We start from the raw sequence: 17,210 nt of genomic DNA on the forward strand, positions 1-17,210 counted from the left end.
AGTGAACAATGAAAATAGTTTATTTTATAAGAAGTCAAACAAACAAGGTGCAGAAATATAACAGTAAGTGGGTGAAAAGAAATCAAATGCCCTAACGCATCTAAATATATACTATCCCTAGCTCACTATCTCAAGTGGCCTTGGACTACTCACCCTTCCCTCAGGATGTGGGTTTCTTCCCACAGCAGCCTTCCTTCTGGCTCTGCCCTCTGCGAAGAAGAACAGCTTTTCCTGCTGCTCCAGATTTTTTATTCTAAGCCCTCCTCTTTTCCTGTTGGTCAATTTTGGCTCCAAAACCTCTCAGGGGCTTCTGGGAGTTGTAGGCCCAGCCTCACCTACTGCTAACCAGGCTCCCTGGGCCTAGTAGGCCTCTGGTTGGCACAGCCCAGATCATGACAGGGTCATACTTCTTAGTCAAGCTGATAAATCAACTAGAGGCTGCAAACCTAATTATGGTGTGTAAGATTACATAAATATCTATAATAGTTTTAATTTCTGAACAAAATTCTGTGAAGGGGTTTATTAATCTTTTAAGTGTAAATTTACTAGGGCTTTATGGACTGGAGGGTGGTTGAGGTGGCTAAATTTGTCACCTGTTCAGTTTTAAAACTACCAATAATATTCATCCACTGGGTATATGTTTAACATTCAGTCCTATGCAATAGTTATTTTGAAAATTTGTCTGCATTTATATAAACTAATATATTCAAGTAAGCAAAGGTTTTTCTCATTCTCTAGAGCCTTCTTAAGAGCTGTGGCATAGATCTAGGGATTAGACTATATGCAAACTGGAATTGCTTAAAGATAAAAAACTAAGTGGACATTATTGACCAATGTGCCCCAAATGGGATTTTCCTGTGGCAGCGTTGGGTAGTCTAAGGAAATGTGTTTTATTGTCCGTTGCTCCTAGGCGGCTTTTCACAAAGCAATGGCTGCATTGTTACACAGTTTTTACAGTTAAAAGAAAAAGGACTTTGAATGAAGTAAATGTGGTAAAAGTCAATCAAAATCTCAAGTGGTCTTGCAGCTCTAGTGTGATAGGTATGTGACTATTTTAGGTGTCCCTTGGCCCTTATATCAGGAAATGTCAAACTCATTTGGCTACCTTAATTGACCCAAATCTACTTAAATAGTATTCTTTTCACATATATTATAACAAGAACTGTTTCTTTAGGCTACCTAAGCTAATCTTTGGATTTGCTAAATGAGATCCAACTTTTGTTAGGGTCAGATAGAGACCAAATAGAGACTGTATTTCTCATAGAAATGTTATATGCGTAATGGTGGACTAACATTTTTGAAATTTTCATTTTCAGTATTTACTGAAAACGTACACTTTCTGATCAGTCTAGCTACTTCTGCTTGATTTTATAATGAATTATTCACTTTACAGCCTTCCAGTAGTTTCACAGCAGAAGACTGTTATCCTAAATGGAGACCTGACTTCATGTTGGAATCCAGTAAGCAAACAGTCCAGATGCTGGTAAACGGCCCTCTATAATGGATCACTCATCTCTCTACTAGATATAAAAAAATGGGAAACAACATAGGAAACCTGTGAAAGGTAAATGTGTATTATTTTTAGAGTTGTGTAGTGTGTGCGTGCGCTGAAGTAGTCTGCAAGAAGTGTATGTCATTCATTTGCTGCAGAAAACAGGCAAGTTTGTAAGGCCTCAGATATAGTGTTGGATCCACCACCAAGCCATTCAAGCAAAGACTGTAGATTTTCCCTGCTTTCACTCTCTCCCCAGCAGCCATTTCTGACCCTAGGGAAAGCTGATTCATGGAATTGCAGAACCATATGTGGTTGTACAGTTATAGCTATTGCAAGCACATGAAGCTACCAGGGATGTGTGCTAGATATATACTGAGCTGAATAAATACCCCAAAAATTGGTATTTTGGGGTATTTATTCAACCAAATCAGATTTTCTAATCTGGTTTAGCTACGTATTTAGCTGAGCCCAGATAAAAGCCAATGTTATTCGGCTTTTATTCGGGCTCAGCTTCACTAGCCGAAGCTATATGAGTTCACCCACCTTCCAGGTTCATTGCACCACTTCTGGATTACTCGTGTGCGGTCTGGGTTTGCAAAAGCCATTTAAAGGGAAAGTTCCTTTAAATGGTTTTTGCAAAGCCAAGCTGCCCCTGTGAGTTGCAGAATCACGGCAGTGCAACTCTGTGAGTCAAGCATTTAAACTTTAAATATCTTCCCTCCCCAAGTTGTGCTGCAGCGACAGCACATCTCAGCAAGTGAAGGGAAGGCATTTTAAAGTGACATTGGCTGGTCTAGTGACCATAACAAAAAGTAAAGTCACTCACTGAGGTGTGCCGCAGTGCAACTCAGGGAGGGAAGGGAAGGTATGTAAAGGGAGCTTTGCTGAATAAATTTCGCAATACTAATTATTTTCCAAATCCCAATGTCATACCGATATTTGGATTCAGGAATATCAGTATATACCGATATTTTTCGGGTTTGGTATACCTAAACCCAAAAAATACCAATTCTTTTTTGTACACATACCTAGTAGCTACCTTGAGAATCCTGGAAGATCAAAAAGAATGGATTGTCTGTGGATATGTAACTCACTGCTTAATTTTGTGTATGTCTGAGAATTTTGTGCATGACTGTGAAACAGTGTTTGAATGAATGTGAAAAGAATGCAGATAGAAATCTGGGTCGTGGCAGTTGTATAACACTTTTTTTGCCAGGCCCACTATGACCTCTCATGAGAGTTTTGGCTGTTGTTTGGCATGTTGATATCAGAAAATGAAAAAATATATGCATATGTCATTGAATCATGGGAATCTGTAAAGCTTTTGCACTTTAGAGCTCTCCTCTAGTTTAGTGTGCTTCTCCCATTTTACCTTGAATGGGAAAGAAGGGAATCTGTGTGCATATTTGTGTGAGTAGAATGTCCTTGTACACTATTGTCTTGGTGGGAAACAGGGTGGAGCCAAAGTTTTGCCAGAATAGGGAGAACTTACACTGAGTGGAATGAAACACTCTCAAGAACAATAAATGCACAGATTCACTTCCCCAACCACAGTCATTCTGCAGTGGGGAGCAATGTGCTTGTATGCTCTTGAATCTCAAGCATACTATCCTATGTACACACATATCTAAGAATAAATGCCATTATATGGACAAATTGCTTCTGAATAAGTGTCTTTATGATTCTGCCGCATATTGCACAGAACGGTGCTCCTTTTTCTCTGTTATGCACTAGTGTGGTACAGTAAATTGTGGTTTTGAATGTCCATGTTCAGATTTCTGTTTGGCTATGAATCTCCCCAGTGACTTTGGGCAAGTCATTACTGGCCTGTCTTACCCCATATTGATATTATAAGGGCACACATTTATGCAGAGTTCCTTTGAGGAAATATGGGGTATCAATTAAGTAAGTAATTTTCTTCCTTTGTTGGCGTGTGTGTGTGTGTGTCTTTTTTTGAAGCAGGATTGCTATTGGCATTATTTGCCTATGAAATCTCTTGTGCAGCCATGTAAACATATTAATAATCTTTATCTTTGATATCCTTTTTAGGAATTGTTTCCATAATTGTGCCTCTAGTGACTGCCACCAACCTGCCAGATAAGATTTTTCCAAAACCACTAGCATCAATAAATGTGAATGTGGGACCCCAAATGGTAAGTACAGCTCTTTGACAATGCTATATGATACAAGCATATGGCAGACTTCCTGTTTATGTGAAAAGTAGCAAAAGATAGTAGAATGGACCTTCAGCATATGTTTGATAGCACTGTGTTCCCTGCAGGAGTTGAAATATATGTGATTTTGCATAATTCAGATAGGACATTACAGTAATCATAGAACTTAGTTGCTGGTGTAATATTTTTGGATTCTTAAGAGAACACCAAAATTTGTGCTTCATGGTACACAGATTTCTAGGTTTAATGTAGAGAGAATATTTTCCAAGCACCCATACAACTGCTTTTGTAAAGACATAAACTTCTCTTGATGATCTAGAATGGTATTGTTAAGGTCTGATTTGTGTAGGTGCAGTAAGTGGTTAAAAATAAGAGTTACACAGTTTCCTGCTGCTCCCCTGAAATAGTTTCCTTGCTTAGTATAAACACCCGTTGTATTTTCGGTGTTAAAAATGAAGCTTGTAATAAATTGAGGTCACTGGTTTAGCTCTGCTGATTGTAACAGCAGAAACAATAACGTAAGCATGGTTTTTGTGAATTTCATCTTGCTTCTTTGCTCCACTGGTCATATTTTTCTGCATATTTTATGATGATACTAAAGAGAACGTTCGCTCTGTCAACAACACTGCAGTTTCCATTATCTCCCTTATAAATGAAAGCCGAATGGTAGTGACACTTCTCTAGAACATTCCACATGCTCCAAAATCAGTTCGCTCTCTGATCTGTCTATCAGAGGGTCTCCCTATTCACTTGGCTGCTTTGCCTGAGTCCTGCCTCCAACATTCTAAACATTTTGCAGTTCTTCTCCCCCCCATAGCCAGTCAGAACACAGAGGTTATTTGCATATGCCACCTCATTGGCCTCTGCCTCGGAACTCAGAGGTCATTTGCATATGCGACTTGATTGGCTTTTGCCTCTAACATTCTAAACAGTTTTGCTCTTCTGAGGTGTAAAATGTGTCCAATCTCCAGGTGAGGGCTGGAGATCACTCAGAATTACAACTGCTTTCCAGATGGCAGAGATCAGTTCCCCTGGAGAAAATGGTGGTCTCTGTATCCTTATATGCTGCTGAGGTGGCCCCCGTATGACAGCCAATGTGACGTAGCAGTCAGGGCTTCAGAACACGGGAGAGGCTGCAGGTGTGTGGGGAGTGAAAAACTAAAGAGTGAGGGGGAAATAAAGGTAGGTTGATGATTGTCTGGGAAGGAGATGGGGTTGCCAACTCCAGGTGGGAAATTCCTGGAGATGTGAGGGATGGAGTCTGGAGAGGGTGGTTTCAGGAGGCGTGGGACCTCGGACAGGTACAAAGCCATAGACTCCACCCTCCAAACCAACTATTCCCTTCTGGGGAACCATCGTTGCCAATCTCCAGGTGAGGGCTGAAGATCACTCAAAATTACAACTGTTCTTTAGGTAGCGGAGATCAGTTTCTCTGGAGAAAATGGTGGATTCAGTGTCATTATACCATGTTGAGGTCGCCACAGCAAATTGACACTGAGTGTCTAAGGCCGGGGCACCCGCCCAGAGCCTCTTTCTAGAGGCCGTTGTATTTATTTCCACAACGAGCCTTTTTCCTAGTATTGCTATAATTATCTTATGATAGTAAAAGCAGCTTAATACTAGCAACATTTCTTAGCAGTTATTTCTGAAAATCTAAAAATGGGTGACACAGTAGAAAAATTTGGATACAAGTCCTCTAATCAAGAGTCACACATATAACTTCTATACACAACTGCATTTTGATCATTTTTTAAATTTATTATCTACAATTTCAAGAACATAAGAGAAGCCAATGTTGGATCAGGCCAATGGCCCATCCAGTCCAACACTCTGTCACACAGTGGCCAAAAATACCAGGTGCCATCAAGAGATCCAACAGTGGGGCCAGGACACTAGAAGCCCTCCCACTGTTGCCCCCCCAAGCACCAAGAATACAGAGCATCACTTGCCCCAGACTGAGAGTTCCTATCTATACCTTGTGGCTAATAGCCACTGATGGACCTCCGCTCCATATGTTTATCCAATTCCCTCTTGAAGCCATCCATGCTTGTAGCCGCCGCCACCTCCTGTGGCAGTGAATTCCATGTGTTAATCACTCTTTGGGTGAAGAAGTACTTCCTTTTATCTGTTCTAACACGATTGCTCAGCAATTTCATTGAGTGCCCACAAGTTTTTGTATTACTCACCTTTCATATGCAGCCCAAGGTGGCTTACAATGTAGATAAAATACTTAAAAGAAAATACATAAAATCCATAACCCCCCTCCCCCCAATTAAAAATCTCAGTTTAGGACTGCTAGGAAATTAATCAAATGAAGTCCTAAATAAAATTGTCTTCAGCTACTTCCTTAAGATCGACATTGAGGGGCCAGGCATAACTCTCTTTACCCGATGGCGGGTGAAAATGATTGCAGAGGAATTCTTGACCTCACTGCTAAATCAAGAAGATAACCCTGCTCCTGAAGCAGGAGTAAAGGAGGAGGAAGAGGAGGAAGAAGAAGAAAAAGACAAAATTGCAGAAAGTATGGCAGAGACGGAAAATAAAGCTGCTTCTAAGGTCAGGACTCTGTAAATGTACCACTGAACCCATAGCAATACACCTTTCCTCTTCTCAGTGTTGTACTTTATTCAGGCTTGTCTTGGTGAAGCTCAGGGCCCCTGTTTATGCACTTGGGGAGAGACCAGAGCTTTGCATACAGAGTGGCCAGGTTCAGTTCACAGCATAGCTGGGGAAGACTTCTGCTGTAAAGTTCTTCCCATTCAAAATAGACAGTACAGGGCAAAACAAACCAGTGGTGGAGCCCAGTACAGGCCGGTTTCATAAGCCAGCATGGTGTAATGGTTAGCGTGTTGGACTAGGATTTGGTGTCAAAGAGAGCATCAACAGTGGCCCCATCATTAGCCTCCTGTATTCCTCCAGATATTTGGATGTCATACTTCCAAAAAATGTATGAGGAGCCCCCATATGAGAAATCCATACAACCTCTTTCTGAACATCCAATAGGAGAATTGGAAAAATGGGCTCCTGTAACTGCTCAGGAGATAAAAGCATACATAGGATACCTGAAGAACGCTAAAGCACCCGGATTAGATGGAATTCGTCTTGAATTACTCAAGGCAGATAAAAACTGGTGGGGAACTCTATTGGCTTCCCTGTTCCCCTTTATTGATGAAACAGGGCTCATCCCCAAAGATTGGGGTATGGCAATTGTGGTCCCCTTTTATAAGAAGAGCAAAAAAGAGGATCCGTCAAATTACAGACCAATCAGCCTTCTAAGTATCACAAGCAAGTTATATGCCAAACGTTTGCTTACTAAATTTATAGATTGGCTTGAACAGGAGGAGATTTTAGTGGAAGAGCAATCTGGCTTTAGAACTGGTAGGTCCACACTCGACCATATTCTGACGCTGCAACATCTTATAGAAAAATATGGCGCTAGAGGACAAGTGTCACTCTATGCAGCATTTGTTGACCTGAAAGCGGCCTTCGACACAGTTTCCAGAGCTAGGCATTGGGAAAGATTACAGACTTTGACAATTAATAAACATTTGCTGTACCTTATCCGGGTGTAGTGGTTAAGTGCGCGGACTCTAATCTGGGAGAAGTGGGTTTGATTCCCCACTCCTCCACTTGCACCTGGCTGGATGGCCTTGGGCAAGCCGTAGCTCTGATAAGGAGCTGTCCTTGAAAAAGAGCAGTTTCTGTCAAGAGCTCTCTCAGCCCCACCCACCTCACAGGGTGTCTGTTGTGGGGAGGGGAAGGGAAAGGAGTTTGTAAGCCGCTCTGAGACACCTTTGGGTAGTGAAGGGCGGGGTGTAAATCCAATCTCTTCTCTTCTTCTTCTTGGGATGTTGTTCCATAATTGTGGGGCTGCCACCGTGGAGCCCTCTCCTGTGTGCCCACCAGACAGCTTGTTTGATTAGTAGGAGAGTAAGGAGGGCCCCTCCCTGCAATCAACTCCTGGCCAGGAACATATGGGAGAAGACAGGTCCCAAGCCATGTGGGGCCTATAAAGGTCAAAAGTAACACCTTGAATTGGGCTTCGGAACAGATGAGTAGCCACTGTAATTGCTGTAGTTATCGCGATCACATACTTCCAATAGCTGGCCCTAACCAGCAGTTTAGCCACAGTGTTCTGCACTAGTTGCAGCCTCCAAACACTCTTAAGGGGTAGCCTCAAGTGTGTAAGCCAGCCTTGAAAAATTGTAATGTTTGTGTTACTGTCCAACATATTGTTTTCAATTCATGTGTCACAGGCTTGCAACCCAAAAGGAAAGAAACAGAGTGAATAGAGTTGTAAAACTGCATTTTAGCTAGTGAAACTTTTAATGTTTTTTAGATGTAGTGCGAATTGACATGCAGGTTTTTCCCCATTTCAGCAAGCCAAGCTGTGTGCTTTTTTGTTTCCACACAATATTATTCTTCCACTCATGCACAAAACATGTGCTGACCAATTTTTCCACTGGAAATGCCACTTGGTTTTTAAATGATGGGTGGGAAACTTCCCCTACATGTCATGGATGTGTAAGGGAATGCATGCCTTGTGCTTGAATGAAAGAGAACACCCCCTCCTGTGCATTTTCACAATGAACTGGTCCCCCACCATCTGCCATTTATGTGTTGATGTCACTACTGACACCAGCACACTTGATGGCCTTTTTTTTTAGTCCAGGCAGTGTTGAAGTGCTGTTCTTCTATTATGAGAATACAAAAGAGAACAAATTCCACTTTTTTGGTGCAGGTTAGCCTATGTATCAACTGTGTACAGGACTCCATAAAGGTGTGTGGGCATTTGTATATCTGTCATGATCCTTCATGTCCAGTTTGCTTCAACAAAACCATGGTGATGGTGGGAAGAAATGACTGCTGTGGGGACTGGGAACATGTCTGCTATGTAAGCAAGAAAATCCAAGTTTTGCCACCTACATGTCAGTCATACAGGCTTCATTGTGATTTCCTCACAACTTTACAGCAAGGTAGGTTTGAAAAGGATGGGGGAGAAAGCTAAGAAAACCCCAGGAGGTTTATTATTTATTTATTATTTTCGATTTATAACCCGCCTTTCCTGCACAGGAGGTTCATGGACACACCATAATGCTGTGTGGCAGGACGGGACCCCCCCCCCCCATTTCCTAACAGCATTTAACCTGGGCAGATAACCTGTTTGAAAATGAGTGCTATTCACAGTACATCATGCAATTGTAATTTAAATATTGGGGAGCGAAAGGGAATGGCAAGGAGTAGTAGTCCAGTGGCTGGAGTAGAGATAATAGCTGCGGGGCAGGGGGGTTAGCTGTGTGCATGGCTCCTATACTGCCTTTCAATTTCACCAATACTGTGTACTTTTAAAAATACTGAAACAGAACAATTGTGCTATTCTGGGCACATCATAGAACTGCAGCATATCTGTTGTTGTTGTTGTTGTTTCCTTTGCATATGACAGGTAACACTTGAGGAAAAGGGGATGGTGAGGGGGCAGTCTGGTTGCCAGACCAGAAAGGATGTAGTCAGGTAGTCCTGAGGGAGCCATGTGGATGCCTGGCTCTTGAGTTGCACTTCACTTTTGCCGTATGGAACAGCACAGTTACACAAGTCTGGGCACATCAACTTTTTTCAGTGGCATCAGGATCCTAATATTGTGGTATTCTCAAACTGTACTATGCACGCACCCAAAATAAAGGGAGGAGATGGTACTATTGTGCTGTTCTATAACAGCACTATACTCTTCTATAATAGTACTATACATATGCTAAAAATTATTTTTAAAGGAGAGCAGTGAATTGTGATGACAGCCCTGGAGAGTGGATGCAATCTACATTTTCCAAGAAAGAGAAACCACAGCTGAAAACAGGGGAAATTGAATTAGTTTGTGTTGTGTAGAAACTCTGTTGCAAGCATGCGTGGACCAGAAACTCCACTGGAAATATGACTGCAGAAAATCCCTTCTCTATGTGGAAGAAGCTGAAGCCAGTTGGTTGGGGGTACACAATAAAACAGCCTTGCTGAACTTAAAGAGGCATTGATTTGGTCAGAACCTGGATGGGAGACTGCCGAGAAGCCATCTTAGAGGAATTTTCCAGTTAAGTTCACTGTTCTCTGAATCTCTGTTAACTCCTCCCCCCCCCCACTGGTGGTTATTTGTCAAGGCCACCTATTCAGGCCTGTTAATTAGCTCACACAATTCAGCTGTGAATCTGATAAGGGAGGAGGAACTTATTCTCACCCTAGAAAGTTCAATAGATACTACCCGCTGCCGAGAAGATATTTGCATTATTCTCTGAAGCTCTATGCTCTAAGAACCAACTACTCTGTGTTAGGACTCAAGTAAGATAGTCAGATTTGTGATCTTTGTGCATTTACACTACCACTGAACTGTATGCCTTGCATTTTTAATATCTTTTCCTGAATTTTGCTTTATGGTGTGTGTTACTCAGGGAGTCACTGAGACCAAACCCAGGTAAAGCTTGTTTACATTACTTCACCAAGGCAGGGTCAGCCTTGACAGAGACTTCTTAGATACGGCACCTTCAGTCATTATTTTTTAAAAAAAAAATACAGGAAAGTAATAATATATCTGTGGAATTCTAAATTTGTCACTTGATCAGATCTGTCTCCTTTCTTATAGCATTAATCTTGCCTCCTCAAGAGCATGCTTAGAACAGTGAAATTGATCACAGATAAAACCAGCATTCTTTAGACCAGAAACTGTTAATTAGCAGAATAGAGAGGGCTGTGGCAGTTCAACTACGGAGGTTTTTGGATGACGCTTCCATTTTAGATCCCTTCCAGTTCGGTTTTCGCCTGGGCCACGAGACGGAGACAGCACTGGTCGCCCTTACGGACGACCTCTGGAGGCATCTGGATCAGGGTAGATCAGCAGGGCTGTTGCTGTTGGACCTGTTGGCAGCATTTGACATGGTTGACCATCAGCTACTGATCCACCGCCTCGCTGACACAGGAGTTCAGGGGTCTGCCTTGCAATGGCTTGCCTCCTTTTTCCAAGGTCGAGGACAAAGGGTGGCACTAGGGGAACAGCTGTCCTAAAGGCACCCACTGAACTGTGGAGTGCGGCAAAGTTTGGTGCTTTCCCTGATGCTATTTAACATCTATATGCAGTCCCTTGCCCAGATTGCCCGGAGGCATGGTCTGGGATGTCACCAGTATGCAAATGACACCCAGCTCTATCTGTTGTTGGGCAGCCAGTCTGACTCTAGACAGAAGATCTGGACTGGGCATTACAAGCCGTGGCTGGATGGCTTAGACTGAGCTGATTGAAATTGAATCCGATGAAGATGGAAGTCCTGTGCCTGAGCTGGGGTGGTCCGAGGGGAGGGATCCCACTTCCGACCTTAGATGGGACACTGTTGGTGCCAGCACCCGAGGTTAGGAGTTTGGGAGTGCTCTTGGTGCCTCCTTAACAATGGAGGCCCAGGTAGCAGCCACTGCCAGGTCAGCCTTTTACCACCTTCAGCTGATTAGGCAGCTGGTTCCCTTCCTCAACCGCAACAACTTGGCAACAGTGATCCATGTGATGGTCACCTCAAGATTGGACTACTGTAATGCTCACTACATGGGGCTGCCCTTGTTGCAAATCTGGAAGCTGCAGCTAGTGCAAAATGCTGCGGCCAGGCTCTTGATGGGCCTCCCTCTGCAGGAGCACATCCAGCCTGTGTTGAAGGCATTGTACTGGCTGCCGATAGCATACCAAATCCGCTTCAAGGTGCTGGTTCTTACCTTTAAAGCCCTTTATGGTCAGGGACTGACATACCTGAGGGACCGCCTTTCCCCATATGTTCCCCAGAGACCACTGCGTTCAGGGTCCCAAAATCGATTGGCCCTCCCAAGTCCCAAAGACACCAGACTAGCCATAACCAGGGCCAGGGCCTTTTTGGTGGCAGCTTTGTACTGGTGGAACGAGCTCCCAGAAGAGATCAGGGCCCTGCGGGACCTTTTACAGTTCCACAGGGCCTGCAAGACGGAGCTCTTCCACCAGGCCTTCAATTATGGAGCCACCGCCAACAACAATTGGAAGACATAGAGCCCAGAAGATATAGTTTCACCATCTACAGTCTTTTCCCGCCGCGTATATATGGAAGAGACCAATGAGCTGACCATCAAGACAGACCACCGGATATATCAATGTGATTGCTACTATAATCTTCAAGCAATGTTATTACTGCAGATCTCCACTAGCACTTTATAATACTGATTGGCTTTAGGAGGTTTTATCTTTTATGTAAGCCCTAAGCCTGCTTCGGCAGGGAGGGTGGGGTATAAATTGAACTAATAAATAAATACTAAATTGTCTAGAGTTGGGGACTGAAAAATAAGGTGTAAGTTGCCAGAAGTGTGTGTGTGTTGAGGCTGGCTTTTCAGGAGTACGTGTTGTTTGGAATCGGGACTCAAAGACAATATGACGGTTGCACTTCCCAGAAGGCAGCCATATATTGATTGCCAGAATTCTAAAAAACAAAAACAAAACACACAGAGCCAAGTTTGGAAATGCAAATTCTTCGTCTTCACATTACTGTATGATTATTATTGTGCACTGCCGAAATTTCTGGATCTTATACAGGATTTTGTAGGCTATAGAAGAATTGCTGTTTTTACTATGAAATACTCTTTCACATCAAACTTGTAGTGTTACCTGTTAGTGTCTGAGCAAAGCTGAAAGTAAGAGTTCTCGTTCCAGCCATCTGGGACAACACTGGTTCTTTTTGGAACATTCTGTCCTCTGTCATTCCAACCCAAGAGGTCATTTGTTTTTGTTCTGCATCCTGCCAAACAATTTTTTTTTTGTTCTGCATCTTTTATGCTGAGAGAGCATATATGAAGAACTTAATACCGTCTGATCATTCATTCATCCGGTACTGTATACTTTAACTGGTAACAGCTCTTCAAGGAATAGGCAGAGGTCTTTTCCTTCAGCTTTGCTGCTAACAGTTCTTCAACTGGAGAGGCTGGGGACTGAACCTGAGACCTTATGCTTAAACTCCAGCTGTAAGGGCAGTGTTCAAAATGATTCTGTAGGCTTTGGTTCTGGTTTATGGCTGCTTTCTTGTTAAAATACATCCTGTAATCAGGTCTGTTTCTTTACAGTAGGTGGCAGTAGAGTAGAAGATACTGCAGCAAGAAACTTGCCTGTGTCCTATTCAGATACAACATTAAGTGTAGTTTTCTTAATCTAAATATAATCTACTGGTTGTCATAGTGATGGAGCCATGGTACAGTTAATAGCTTTTGTACTAAATAATCTAATAGGAGATACCTTTTTAGTTTGACTTGGCCCTTTAAATCAGAAATTTTAGTGTACCAGTTGTAAACATGAAAATGTTAAAAAGATTTTTATATAAAGAAACATGATTTACACTAACTGTGCAGGATACCACTGTAAAGAAATGTGTTACCCTGTTCAGTTGTCATAGTTGTCCTAAGCCAGAGAGTCTTTATTTGTAATTCTGACTGTGGTATTCTGACATTAGCCTAAACAAAAATAGCTGTGCTGTAAGAATTAGTGTGAATGTGTTTTCTCTGAAGACCTGTTCTGTATCCCATGTTTCATAAATATGCCCATATTGCTGCTAATGGCTCACCCTGTATCCTAAAGTGCAGATGTTTCTGTATTTGTTTAATACTAACTTTCTTAGGATTGGTTTATATCAGACTGTGTTAAAAACAGTGTAGCAAAGGTTAAACTCTGTGTGTGTCTGTGTGTTTAGGATAAAATTTCTCTTATATGAATGCCATTCTCAAAAGAATTTCACATTAATTTTGGGCTTGTTCAAACAATAATTTACCCCCAGGATTCTGCCATTGTCGGAACAGGCTCACAGGGAAAAAAACCTGCAATCTTGCGCAATTTCGGTTTTCACATCGTTAAAAGAAATTGCTGGGGTTGACGTATGTGCTGCTTGCTTTTCTACTATTTTCTTCTGTCCAGCCCTCTTATTTCAAACTAAGCCTGTCTGAATAATGAAGGAACAATACCTATCATCTTTAGCTGAAATGCAAGCATAAATGTGCAAAACTGGTTTCACAAAAGCATGATGACCTTAACTATTCCTAAACTATTCATGTTTCTTCTGTTCCAGGTAACCTTTGCATAACATAAAGATAAGTTTCTTTGAGAGAGAATAACTTAATGAATTCATTTGTGTGTTTTTTAAACAAAGATACCTTTGGAAATTTAGTGTAATCATTCTTGGACAGTAGAAGAATTGTATTAATATTATGAGCATGGTGAATGAAATTTCCTAAGCCAATAGGTCAGAGAACACCGTCTGCTATCAAGGGTGTGTGTGTTTTAATTGGCACTCTAACAGAGAAGGTGTCCTCTTGATAGAACAGCATCTGGCTGACATCATGCTCACATGCTGACTTTATTGCACAAGAGAGATCCTCACGGGTGTAACCAGCTCTGCAAAATCATGCTTTGTTTGTGGATTGTAACACATAATAAAGAAAGAAAATATATTTTCTATGTGAGGACTAAATTTAATGGTTTACTCATATAAGCCTAGAAAATGGGTCCATCCTTAGTATGGTCTTCCCAAAGCCTCTTGGTGTCTCCAGCTCCAGTGGAATATAGATGGGGGATACTTTGCAGAAAAGACAACCATGCTGCTGTGCCCCTTCAATCTTTTAAAAATGTTTATGTGTGAGGAAGAGGTTGTGTTTCACTTCCTGCCCAAAATGCAACACTACAATAAGCAGAAGAAAACCAAAAAAGAAGGGGAACCAGCATACATGAAATGGTACAAAGCACAAAAAACCGCTGGCTAAAGATAAATAAAAATATATAAAAACAATATTTAATGCCAAGTTCAGTAATACACTCATATAACTATATAAATCCAAGATGTTCTTGCAAGAAACAACAGTAATACAGAAAAATAGAAAAATAAATTTCAGTGTGTCTCACTCCTGTTCTATTGTAATTCCATAGTCGAACTTGACATACATTCATCATAGAGTGGACTCATATAGTTCCTGGAAAATCCAAACAATCTTGAAATCTATAAACCATGGAGATGCGTAGTCTAGATACAAGCTGCCACGTTTCGAATAGTTCTTTTTCAAAACCAATAGGCTATAGTGATATTCTTTCCTAAATATATACTTGACCTGTGCAGTTGCAGCCTGTTTTCCTGTTATTTATTCAATTAGAGCAGTAAGATCTTTTACTACTTGACCTGTGTTGCTGCAGCCTGATACTAGATATAAATTATGGTGCAACACATGGTGGGATAAGGACCCATGATCCTTTATGACTGAATATACTGCCTTCTGTATGTGCTTCTACTGAGATTGGGGTGAGTCTTCCTGTGTGTTTATATTATGTATTTATGCAATTTATGCATATTATATGATTGTTTATCCTCATTTGTGCATGTCTTGAATTTGTATGTAGTCCCACTATAGCCTATTGGTTTTGAAAAAGAACTATTTGAAACGCGGCAGCTTGCATCCGGACTACGTGTCTCTATGGCTTATGGATTTCAAGATTGTTTGGATTTTCCAAGAACTATATGAGTCCACTCTATGATGAATGTATGTCAAGTTCGACTATGGAATTACAATACAACAGGAGTGAGACACACTGAAATTTTTGGAACTTTATATTTCTTTATTTTGTTTCTTGCAAGAACACCTTGGCTTTATATAGTTATATGAGTGTATTACTGAACTTGGCATTAAATATTATTTTTATACATTTTTGGTTATCTTTAGCCAGGGTTTTTTTGTGCTTTGTACCAAAATGCAACACTGTCATCTTTTCAATGACAGAATGTTATGGTTTTAGTACATCAGTATCCTCACATTAGGGGCTGCGGTGGCTCCCACTGTTTTGGTTTGAAGGTAACAGTGTTCCGTGTGCCTCAGCATTTAGTCATGCCAGTCACATGACCACAGAGAAGTCTTCGTACAGCACTGGCTCTTTGGCTTGAAAACAGAGATGAGCACCGCCCCCTAGAGTTGGATTTGACTGGCTTTTGAGCAAGGGAAACCTTTACCTTTACCCTAACAATAGGAGCATAACCTTGAAAAAAAATTAGGGTATGTGAGCTGCAAATGAGAAAAATCTGTGTTTCCAGTGATAGGAAAATATTGCATGGAAAAGCTCTGATAGAGTGCCATCATTAGAAGCTGATCATGTTTTACAACTTAAGTGTTGACCTCATGTGAATATCTGTGATTAAATTAATCTTTTTAGCAATACCATAATGCATGCTTTGGTTGTATTCTCCTCCCACACTTCTTAAAATGTATTAATGTGATCATCTGGGTCTAAGTAGATCTTGCTGATAAAATCTGTCAATAATAAAGGAGTAGGCATGTTTACGTGAACATCTTATGATCATCTGCTTTGTGGAAAGGATGAATAATTGGTATATTTCTCCCATTTTTGTGTGTGTTAATTTTCCTTTCACCATCTGGAATAAAAAAGGTTCTGAAGAGTCAAATTAACAGGTGTTATCAGAACAGACTTCCTGTAGTCTTTATCCATTCTTGTAGCTGACCTCACTTTGTACCTTTTAGAGAAACTTTCCAAAAGCTGTTTGGTAGGTTCAGCTCTTTAAACTATACCAGTACCTGCAAGGCTAAACTCTCAAAAAAGAGCAGTACCAAAGCCAGTTTTCTTAGGCTATGAGAAATAATAATCAGATCATGCTAGAACCTCTTTGCTCAAAAAAGATCTCAGACCGCTCCACATCACCTTGATGGGAAGGGGACAGAACTCTCCCTTGCCCTGGTACACTCCTGTAATCTTCTGAAGCTCTTCCTTCATTACAGGGCAGTTACAGTCCAAATGAGTTGCAAATACAGGAAACACACACTATGGAACAACAGGGTGGATCTAATGCTTATATAAAAAAAGAGTATTGATATAGACCCCACTTTTTCCTGCAGCTGCAGGGGTGCTAACTTTGCCTGTCTGTAACTTTCACTGATGTTGGAAAGCAAGGATGTTCTGTGAATTACAGAATTCCCTCCTGAATATTTAAGTTATATATGTGGTAGTGTGTAGGAATAAGCCTTGTAGTCCACTGTGCATGGAACTTTCAGAGTGAACAAATCCTACATGCATTTATGTAGTACTACCAGATTCTATTGGGTAATGCTTAAAGGAGGTTTGTATTTCTTGCCTGGAACTTTGAGATCAGGCCGTTACTTATTGTCGCATTACTTGTCTCCAACAATTTACTCAATACACTTCTATACTGATAACATTTCTAATAATTTCTCTCTTGCCCTCAGTAAATTCAACCTCTCAATAGGCTTGTACCTCAGATTTTTCATGAATAGGTGGAAGGAAGCTGAATTGGTCAGGAGTGTCTGTTGTATTACTTTTCTTGGCGTGTGCTCCGGGGCAGTGCCATCCCCATTCCTGGTAGCTGATTGTGTTTTATGTGCTTTATAGTTGGAGTGGGATTTGTTGACATGGGCTGTTTCATCTTTAACTCAATACATGTCCTTTGAGGCAATGTGCTGATATTCCTATTTTCCTTGTTTTTGCTTAAAATCTAATCAGATTTCAT

General features: G+C 41.2%; 1 protein-coding gene across 1 annotated transcript in view; it reads left to right on the top strand.

Annotated features, from left to right (window-relative positions):
- The first annotated feature begins 1,392 nt into the window (after positions 1 to 1,392).
- The window catches only part of TFDP2 (transcription factor Dp-2 (E2F dimerization partner 2)), a 42,112-nt gene continuing 26,294 nt past the window's right edge, over positions 1,393 to 17,210 (top strand). Inside the window, exons 1-2 of the mRNA XM_015413473.1 lie at positions 1,393 to 1,564; positions 3,545 to 3,648. Coding sequence (XP_015268959.1) covers positions 3,646 to 3,648 — 3 coding nt within the window. The 5' untranslated portion in view covers positions 1,393 to 1,564; positions 3,545 to 3,645. The remainder of the gene's footprint in view (positions 1,565 to 3,544; positions 3,649 to 17,210) is intronic.

The sequence above is a fragment of the Gekko japonicus genome, unplaced genomic scaffold, assembly GCF_001447785.1.
Source record: "Gekko japonicus isolate JY-2015 unplaced genomic scaffold, Gekko_japonicus_V1.1 scaffold155, whole genome shotgun sequence".
Lineage (NCBI taxonomy): Eukaryota > Metazoa > Chordata > Lepidosauria > Squamata > Gekkonidae > Gekko > Gekko japonicus.